Genomic DNA, 10,726 nt, shown 5'->3' with positions numbered 1-10,726 from the left:
TTTAATAAAACTCCGCTGGCTCATTTAAATTCGAGATAATTACGTTAAGTGCACGATTTGTCAGTGTCCTAAACCGGTTTTCAAATTACCAGCAAAGTCAGCTGAAACATGTATCAATCAGTGCGAGTTGCGTTCGCACGGAAAATATTTGCACACAATTAAGTGAAGGGCCGGCGAGCGTGTGCGGATAATTTATGATTTCATTTAAGCGACTCAACTGCGTGTAATTATGCGGACTCACACGGCCCAGGACACACACATCTGTGTATATGTGTGCGTACTGTGTGCATGTGAATGTGCGGTAACTGATAATCGCGCATACGCCCCGTGTGGCTGGCTCGGCAAATTAGAAAGCGTAACGTATTGTTGTTGACCAACGCGACCCCAAAAACCCTAGCACCCTTAAAGCGCCGTTTGTTAGCCTTTTTTTCAGCCGCCAGGAATGGCAGTCAAGTGAGGTCAAAGTTTGGAATTAAGTATACGCCGTGTTGTACCTGGACAAGCTGCGTCTGGGAATTGATGACGCGTGGCGGTGGCTTATCGAGATCCGCTTAATTCGAAATTCGTTGATTAGACTTTCCGTGTTTTCATGTCAAGGCACGAATTAATCGAAATTAAATTAAGCCCAGGCGCATTATCGAGGATTTAACGATTTAATGATTAAACAAAGGGCATTTTCAAGTAACGTTAACTTACATAATTACACATTTCTGGTGGCAGAGAAATTTAATTAATGTGCTGGAAAATCGATACATTAAACAGAAAAACATAACAGCAGAAAAACAGGTTAATGGTGGTTAAAATCAAGATTTTATTTCAACAAAATACATTTTATTATTTTCTCATTGAGAAATTCGATATATATATGGTTACAAATCGTTCATTTTGCGCACTGAATACCTATAACTAAATTGAAGTTAAATTAATTGTGGCCTTTTCATGTTTTTCTTTTTCAGATAACGCAATTTCAAACTGTTTTTTTTTTTATTACTGCTTTTCAGCGCCTGTCGCTTTAATGAGAGTTGAGTTCAATTAGTTTTCAGGTGTTTTCACAGTGACAAATATAATTAGCTAATTGCAATAACAGAAAATACCCGAATAATAATATTTGCATTCTGTAATTAACAATGCTATGCAATGCCATTATCGGGCGTAGTTTCGTTTAATATTACATTCGATAATTACTTGGGCACCATCTTTTATTTTTATTGTTACATAAATATTTATGCTAGGCATAAAAATTAGCATTAAATATAGTTATAGTTTAGTTTACTGTCTGCCAGATGGGAAACCACTTCAATCCTGGATAAATGCAGAAATTCAAAATGTCTTCAAAACATTTCAAACAATTTTCATAAACCGAACGATGAAATCTGGCCGGGTGAAGCAGTAAAATAAACTAATTATATTCCACAAAGTGTACAGTACCAGTACAGCGTTTTTCCCATCTCACATTATTTGGATTTACACAAAACATGATGCTTAACTATGAATTCAGTTTTATATACAAGATGAAATGGTTTTGGTTTTTTAAAAGTGGCAAGTACTTAATTATCATGACTCCGCCAGAGATGCCCCCAAACATCGATTCGGCTCCAAGTGGCTGGTGATTTTTGCATGCAGGTTGCAATAATTGATATGCAGAGTGGATAAATTCGAGCAGGAATGCCGGCAGATGTTACTACCGCTGTGGCAGCCACCAATAAGCCATCGTACGACAGAACTGGCCACCATGGCTAGGAGGAGGACCAGTCGACTGTTGCGACTGCTGCCACTTGTTCGGATGGCTCTGCTCTTTTGCATTGCTGCGGGGCTCTCGTCTATATAGAGTACAGGTCAGGTCGAGGTAGTACAGGACAGGGCAGGCCAGGTCGGGAAGACAAACAGAAAGTGTGGCTATATCAGATATATCGGTGGAATCTATAGCGTTCTTACCATTGATGACATTAACCACCACGCTGGCCGCTTCCGCTGTGGTCGGCATGCACGTATAGTTGCCCGTGTCCAGCAGCTGAGCATTGGCGATGCGTAATCTGGAAAACATGGAAACCAAAGCACAGTGAAGCTTAAGGCAAACGTGCAGCTTAATTGCGTCAATTTTGTCCCCTCCCCCGTTTAAATCAACTTCATCGATCAAAGCTCAGCATACCAGCCATGAAGCAACTGGAAAAACTCGCACCTGATGGCACGTTAAATCTCCTCCGGCATTCCGGCTGGGGAAACTGCTGGAAAATTCCAAACGCTTAAAAGTTTAAGGACGAAACGTTTCATCGAATCGTTATTTAAACGGACTGAATATATGCTGAGCTTCTACTCAATCTGATTAAAAGTGAATTTTGTAATAAGATTAAAGTAATGTAAAGTACAAAATTGAAAAAAAAAAAAAGTGAAAAATCTTAATAGCTTTTACTGAAGATACATAAATGGTTAATAATATTTCAGATTTTCTTATTTTTTCCCCAGTGTAAATATTCAATTCATTATTGTTCGCCCCCCAAATGCTTACCTGCTCTGCAGCTTCTCTGACAACGTGGACTCCATGGAGATGCGCTGCAAATCGATGGCCGCGTCATTCGGATGGGCCACGAAGGGTGTCAGTATGTAGGGGCCACGATACCAGTAAATTGGCCCAATATCCTGGGCCGAAGTGGCCGGTTGCTTTACGAGGCATGTGAGTATAACGCTGCTGCCCACTTTGACGTACAAGTCCGTCGGCCCGGCAATAATCGCCTTGGCATCTGGCTGCGTGGCTGCGATTCACCGTAGAGCGGATAGAAACGGGGACGAAATTGATTAATAGCATTTCTAGGCGCTCCAACACCCTCCAGGCCCCAATTATGAGGTCGGCTGCTCTGTGGGAACTGCATCTAATCATGCGTCCTGCAAACGCAGATTTCAATGGCCCTCAATTGATTGGGTTGAGGAGGGTTGGGGTAGGTTTGGGTTTCGTTGTACTGGCTTAGGTTGAAATGAATTTCAGGTTAGGGTACATGGAAACCAACATCAGTTGTGGCGGAGCAACATGCTCGCCCGGAATACCTTGAAGGTACAAAAGCTGGAGCCCAGATTTCGACTGATTATGAGCAGCAGCTTTGTAAACTATTTAATTTAGTTGGAAGCCTATTTTAATTATCTAGTTCTGAATTTAGGATATGCTTTAGGAGGTGGCTAATGTAAATTATTAACAATAGGTACAGGAGTAACATGTTCAGTTTACAGTACGCACATGGATTGTGAATTCGAGAAGGTAAAATATAAACGTTTTTTTTTAATCCCCAAAAAGCAATATTTAAACAGCAGACTGTTTGTTAATCCCACAAAATCGAACTCCAATAACCAATATTTTAAACATTTTTTTTCCCATTACCGAACGTGGAAGTTGTAAATAATGTCGAATCAAATTTTCATTCTTTGTTGGGCAACAAATTTTATAGTTTTTTCCTTAGTATCAAACGCTTTTCTCTCAAAAAGACCAAAATTAATGAAAAAACTAACACATAAAAATTTGTTGGGTTTTTTGATGGCCTTGGCTTTTGGGGAAACTTGCCCCGCCCCGCCCCGACTGCCCACGCCCTTGCGGCCATATCATTGACCCATTGTTTGTCGATGAAGCTGTTGGTTTTGGCTGGTGGTCTCGCATTTTACACACATTTTAAGTGTTGTTAGCCGGTTGTTATTGTAAGCCAGCCGTTGGGCCGTTTGGCCGATGTATTAGGAGCCTCGGATGCGGACGTGCCATTAAATGTTGTTCCCGCACATGTATATGTTTGTACGTGTGGCTTTTCTAATATTGGTGCTGGCGGTGGCTTTTAGAGGGCGGGGGATGGGGATAAGCTAGGCAGCTGCCGCAGACAGAGACAAATGTGTGTGTGTGAGTGTGGGGGGAGGAGCAAATCCTGCAGCCTCCTCCGGTTACCACTACTAGAAACACTACCACTTCCACGTTATAGGCACTGAAAATTGGTTTAATGTTTTTTCCGTGCGTCGACCGACCGTTTTTGGCCAACACAGCAGGCAGTCAACAAAGTCAAATGTTGACGTTGTTAATGATGTGCGGGGAGTGGAGCAGAAAGCTTGGGACTCCTTTACATGGCTGGACCAGGATGGTGGGTGAGCCAGTGGGGCATGAAAGCGGATTTGGTAGCACCCAAACATCGAACCAGACCAAGCACACACTGCAGTGGTTTCGAAGGCAAGAGAGCGATTCAGTTAGTTAGTTAACTTGGCATTAGTGTATGCCATTGGCACTCTTGTAGATAGCGTCTTAAATGCCATTGACTTTCACCAGCTCCGAGATTGGAAAAACGGAGAATAAACACGCTCAAATGTTTACTATTTTGTACAAGGGTCGATGGGGGATTGGTAAATAAATCCTTTCGTAGTGGAAGCTTTAAAATTTAATACAACTTTCTGAACTGGTAAAGTAAAAAACATTTATGGACTGCGAAGGTTAAAAACTGATATATCACCATTATGATCATAACAAATCCACTGTAATATTTCTAAAAATCTAATAAATTTCATCGGGAACAAATTTGGTCTGCTTCCTGCATAAATCAGTTTAAAAATATTTCCTTTGGCTCTCCACGTGATTCGCGTGACGACAGCGTAAATATTTTTATCACGACTTCATCACAGTCGAGAGCTTCTGGCTGTGCAAATCATTAGCATAAATTCCTTAACTTGGCAGTGCCGGTCGCTTGAATTTTGCCATTTCCCAGGACACAACATGGATGTCAGCTTCCTGTCGCCGCTGAACTCCGCTCTCCGAAAGGAGAGCAGCCAAGGATTACTACATCCGCAGTGCAGTTCCCGGGCGGGCAGGATGTTTTCCACCGCCAGTTTGCCAGGTTGCAGGCGAGCAACTGCGGAAGCTGGATGGAACGCTGATATGACTTGGGCTTTTGATGAGATTTACACCCTTTGACTACGGTTCGTTATAAACTGGAGTCATGCAGCTTGCCGGTGGCAGGCAATTTGTTGCCAACAGAGTTTTATCCCCCATCAGCGAGGGGTTACTTTTAAGATAGATTTTCAACTGCTGCTTAAATTAGTTAAATGATGATTCATTTGATTTTTATTAAGGTAAATGGCTTCCTAATCATAAGATATTTTTCTCTCTGCAGATTAGTTTGTTATTTGCCAAGAAATCATTGCAAGAATACATTGAACTAGAAACTAAACCAATCACTGCCAAAGTAGCAAACTCCTTCCGATTATTTCAATTAACTTTCACGCTGGTCAAACAAAACTTTCCTATGGCGGCGAACGACAAACGAGAAGACTAACTGCGAGGGATGTCGGACGTTGCCGGAGGGGCGATTCCCTCTATAGAATACTTCCTTGCTCGCTTGGCTGCCCTGGCACGGCGAAAAAGTTTCAAATCAATTTTACGTACATGAATGAAACATGAACGTGCATGCTTTGTGGAGCAATTTATAGCAACACACAGCCACAAACAAACAGGGTATCCATATCCTATCCCCCCGACATCCCGACATCCCAACTCCCCAACATCCTAACATCCCAACTTGCCTCGGATCGCAAGCGGAAATCCATTGTAGAAAACTTGTGAAATGGCAGAACAACGAGGCAAAAAAGAGTGGGGCTCCCCTCGGGGAAGGGAGTGTGGGATGGATCGGCTCCCTTATCCTCCAAAAAAGAAAACCCCTTTGCCTTTTCTCTAGTGTGTATTACAACAGCCAGCATATGAATTTAGTATTGAATTTAAATGCAAATTGCGTTTGCATGCAAAGCGTGTAGAAAAATAGACAAGCCGAACTTCAGGGGGGTATAGGGGGTGGAAGAGGGTGGGGCTGGCAGGTGCCAACAGTTGTTATTCCGTAGTCTGACCTACAGTCGGCAGGCTGAAATTCCACTTCACCTTTAAAACTTAACCCTCTAACACTTGCACATGCCAGCCTCTATGCATACTAAAAACAGGAATATTTGATCAATTTATTTGTGGTTAGTTTTACTTAAACGAGTCTCTGGGTCTTTGGCCTAGTCTCTCTGTTCGTTTTATTTTCAATTTTCCAAAAGAAAAGCTTAGTGTAAATGCTTTTGATATCTAGGTTAACGGAAAAAGAACATCTTTTTAAATATTATTATGAATTTGGGAAATTCTAAATTGAAAAGTTGACTTAAAATAATTGGAAAAACCTAACACAAGTCTACATCCTAACAAATATTGTTAAGTATATTTTGCTAATATCATTTCCTATTAACTTTTAAGTTTTTCTTAAAACTGAAAAGCTCTTGTACTTTGCAAACGAAATCTCTTTGCCTGTCCTTGGGAAAACCAGCAAGTGATATTCCACTGATGGCAAGAAAACCCCTCGATGGCTGGGGATAAACCATTATGACATACAGTCTGCCATTGCCGTATAACGAAGGAGGAACTTTTGCCGCACCCACTGCCATGCCAGTAGATCTTGCCAAGGCCCTCAGAAAACTGGCAAAGTTTACGGCCAATTTACAAAGCCCTTCTTGGCCATAGAGAAATGCAGAGTGTATAAAAAGTTGCCATTGCAGGTCGTGCGAATGCCAGCAACTCGCTGACAATGCGTATGCATCTGTTGAGGTTGGGAGGATTGCTGCTGGGTGAAGGAAGGACTTCTAGGACTTTCAAGGGGAAATGGAGCGGACAGGGGGCCGCCTTTACTCACCTATGACATTCAGGCGGAATGCCATCGAAATCTTTGGCTCCGTATTCACTTGGCATTCGTAGATGCCGCTGTCACGTGGCTGGGCATATTTCACATGCAATGTCCAATCCTTGGAGTCGGCGGTCCGCACCACCTGTTCAAGTTAGAGAGAGAGAGAGAGAGAGAAGGTAGGGGAAAGAGAGTGAGAGAGACATAAAGCGGGTGAAACAGGATGCCAAGATAAATCGTTGCTGGGGTTTGGGCCAGAGTCCTTGGCAAATTTAATCAATGAATACAAGTTGCTTGGCCCGAATTGCATACGCAATTAAGCTGACTTTGCTTACAAGCCCTTCGGACATTTAATAAGCTGCCAGGGCTGCCAGGGCTGCCAGGGATGGGGATTCCGGTGGAAGAGAGACTATAACTTTAGCCGAGATTACGTATACGCACCTTGAAACGCTCATCAGATGTGTAGGTCAAAATGCCTGCAGTCAGAATGTGCAAATCGCGTTTTCTTATCCAGGATACCTGCAATGGAATGAACAAAAAAAAAGGGACACCAAATTCTGTTAGTGCCAGTGCTTAAGTCAATTTTAAAAATTGCCTCTGGTCCTGCCAGTCGGCTGCGCAGAAATTCAACGTTAGCTCCCAGGCCCAAGTCCCAAGTATAGATACGAAAATTTAATAATCCAAGCGGCAAAATGAACTAAGCAGCCAACTCTTAAGCCTAAAGATACAGTGGGCCCTGGCACAAACAGAAAGCACCCTCTTTAACAATATGATTAGCTTTTGACTGATAAAATTGGATTCTTTTCTAAAGAGGAATTAAACAGGATCGAACTGCATGGTTTCAAAATGGTAACGATCTGAACCTAAAGCAGACCTTACTGTATCTATATACAAAGCACATTACAGCGTGAAAAGCAAGGGGAAAGAGAGCAGATGGGGAAGAAAAATGGAGACAAGTGCGTGCCCAAAATGTCAGCGGCTTAAAGTTGCCAAAAGCCCCGCAAAATACCCGCCGAATTGAAAGGAAGGCCGGCGCTACTGCAGCAGGCAAAAAGTAATCTCCCAGACGGCCTCGGGCAAACAAAACTTTCCGGAGCCCCAAAAGACGCATGAAAAAATGAACGGGGCGAGGAGAAAAGCGAGCGAAGAAAACCAGGCAAGATATAAACGAAACTAAAAGTGTCAAAGTGGCGAAAGGGAACAGCATCTCAGACGAGATGCCCAGAAAATAGATGGATCCACAAGGTGCGCGATAGTAAATCTGAATAAGACCATGCTGCTAGTGAGCAGGAGATAAATGGTGATTACAAAGGGTGTTGAGATTGGTCTTGAGGAGTGACGAGTTGCAGAAATGCACTTTATAAAGCTGGCACCCTGTGTACTTACAAATTATTGCTTTAAAGAGGGTTGAAAATTAACTTAAAATAGATAATACTCATTGCATTTGTATCTTGGTGTCAGTTCTCAAGATGGATCTCATTAAAGTCAAACAAGACTTAAAGAAGGACTCGAATACGATATACCCAGGAATACATATGAAACCAAAAGAAAAGCGAAAAAAAGTAAACTAAATGAAAGCAAAATGAGTTTGCAAAGTAAACTCGGCATTGGTCAAAGGACAGACTAGGAGGGACTTTCGGGTGGAAGGCAGAAAACTTCGTCATTGAACCGGCAAAACAAGGGTGGCAAAGAACCAAAAGAGATGGCGACGAAAGCGTTGAAGGAAAGCCAAGGCAGAAGATGGAAGTTGCTGTTGGAGAACTGCATGAGAAAAGTTAGCGCTAACTTGATTTTCAGCTTGACTGACGACCCAAATATTTTCCTTAAAAATGCATTAAAATGAAAATCCGTTGGGGAAAAATCTATTCAATGATAAGCTGGTAAATGCAATCACTTGACTTGCTCACCGATTTATCTCCCAGATTGTCAACGCGGCAGTTGATGGCCGCTGTGTGTCCCGTCCTGGTCGTAATGTTTCTGGGCATTCCGAAATCGAAAACGGGCGGCGGATAAGTGGTCTCGTCTGGCTGCTGCTCCTCGGCCTCTTGCTCCTCATCCAGGGAGTTTCCGAACTGCGGAAATTTACTATTGACAGACGCAATGTAAACGTAATCATTATCATTGGTCGATGGTGCAGAAACTATGGGCAACAGGTTGTTACTGCCCTCCACGAGATGAGCTAAAAAGGAAACAAAGTTTAAGCTCGTTAGTTATGTTCGTCAAAATAAGTATGAAAAGTAATATTTGGGATAAGGTAAAGTAAATTGCATTCTAAGACCACCTTTTCATTTCCTTATGTTTCTTAAATTTCCACAAACAATAGCAAATAAGAAAATGCTATAACACAAACCTCTTTAAAGCCAAGTTTAGACTTTAAGGGTCAAGGAAAAAGAAGAGAGATTGTCAGCATAAAGGAATAGTTGAAAGGGGAGAACATTAATTAAATGCCACTCAATGCTCAATAAAAATGCTTTCAGAACCGGAGCTATATTACTGCTATAGCACTGTACACAGCACACACTCGAAAATATTTCAAAAATGCACAATGACATGGCATTTTACGGCTCGTTAGGATCAAAGGACAACTAGCGAGAGAGAGCAATAAAGCCAAAACAATGGAAAAATTGCTCATAATAATTATATATCACACATGGCAAGCAATTAAGTGATTTCCTTTCATTTCGAAGACACAGAGAACACAGTTAAACAATGGGAATGGTTTTTAATTAAAATAAATGAGTGCTTTTTAATGTCTCGAGAGGTAGCTACTAAAATCCACAGTGCAGAGTCATCCCGGAAAGACTCCAAATTGGCCAACATAATTCCCATTACTGCTTGCTTGATGTTTCCAGGAAGAGAGCGTTTAAGAGCCAAAAAGAACAGATTATGCTGCATAAAACTATCATTTTTTTCCCCCGGGCAACGAGCTTGATTCAACTTTCAAGATACATACTTCGTGCCAACTGTATTTAAACTTAGTTTCCGTACCCTTTCTCTCTCACTCATTGCCAAACCGCATCGTGCCCGGTTCAACAAAGTTCAAAGTTCGCGCCGACAAACGCGTATAAATTATAAATCACTCAGCAGTAGCAGCACAAGCAGCAGCAGCAGCAGCAGCGACGATAACTATGCAGCGCAGTGCGGCACGGACTATCTTCATTCCCAATCCTCGTGCAATTTGCAATCCACACCTCTCACGTGCACGTGGAAACAGCTATGCATTCGCACCTCGTGGCGAGAAGCGAAAAATCATGTTTTCTGCATTTGAATTTATTTGACATTTTAATGAGCGCATAATGGCAGCAGAGGAGTCGCCAAACAGCGACGCGACTCGCTTCCTGATAATGGCCAGGTAGTGAGTCCTTGCCATCCATAACTCACAAACTGGCAAAAGCTTCAAGCCAAAGAACCCACCCACCCACAACCCTCCACATCCAAGTCCACTTCTACTTCCACATCCACTTCCTCCTGTCACTGCTTCCAATCTCTAACTGGGTCACTCACTTTTGCCGGCTGCACTTGAATCTTTTAGGCCATTGGGGTGGCACTTGTGCATGTTAGACACAAAAATCTAAATTATTTAAGTGCCCACCCCCCGAACGGGCACACTCATGCATACATATGTGAAAAGTGGGGGGCGAAATAGCCACATACAGATACAGCGATTTACAGTGGGCCTTAGGTTAGTGATATCTGATTAATACTAGTTTTGAGTCTGATTATTTTTTTTGCCAAATCTTCCTTTAAGGGACATATTTCACTGTAAGAACACAGCATGAGTCAGTTTTTATATTTTTCCAAATGTATATAAAAAAAACTGCAACCAGAGAGTTCCACTTTGGCATTGCCCACTGTAAAATATGCGGCAAAAGAACTCTCTGCTTTTATGGAAAAGTAGTCTAAACATGAAAAAAATCACAAAAAATAAAACTAGATACGAAATGCCAAAGTGAGTGCAGCACTTTTTGCAGCTGCATCCGGCTGTTGTGTGTTTTTTGTTGTTGCACGCCGGCACTCATACAGATACACTTTCAGTTTTGGCATCATTTAGATGCTCGTGAAGCAACTGA

At 42.2% G+C, this 10,726-nt stretch overlaps 1 protein-coding gene across 1 annotated transcript in view; it reads right to left on the bottom strand.

Moving 5' to 3' along the window:
- Positions 1-791: 791 nt before the first annotated feature.
- Positions 792-10,726, bottom strand: part of LOC108112421 — a 38,142-nt gene continuing 28,207 nt past the window's right edge. Inside the window, exons 3-8 of the mRNA XM_017222267.2 lie at positions 8,564-8,835; positions 7,098-7,175; positions 6,669-6,801; positions 2,507-2,750; positions 1,936-2,033; positions 792-1,820 (exon numbers count right to left, since the gene is read on the bottom strand). Coding sequence (XP_017077756.2) covers positions 1,555-1,820; positions 1,936-2,033; positions 2,507-2,750; positions 6,669-6,801; positions 7,098-7,175; positions 8,564-8,835 — 1,091 coding nt within the window. The 3' untranslated portion in view covers positions 792-1,554. The remainder of the gene's footprint in view (positions 1,821-1,935; positions 2,034-2,506; positions 2,751-6,668; positions 6,802-7,097; positions 7,176-8,563; positions 8,836-10,726) is intronic.

The sequence above is a fragment of the Drosophila eugracilis genome, unplaced genomic scaffold (genome assembly GCF_018153835.1).
Source record: "Drosophila eugracilis isolate 14026-0451.02 unplaced genomic scaffold, ASM1815383v1 contig_534, whole genome shotgun sequence".
NCBI lineage: Eukaryota > Metazoa > Arthropoda > Insecta > Diptera > Drosophilidae > Drosophila > Drosophila eugracilis.
This window is presented reverse-complemented; position numbering and strand designations above follow the sequence as displayed.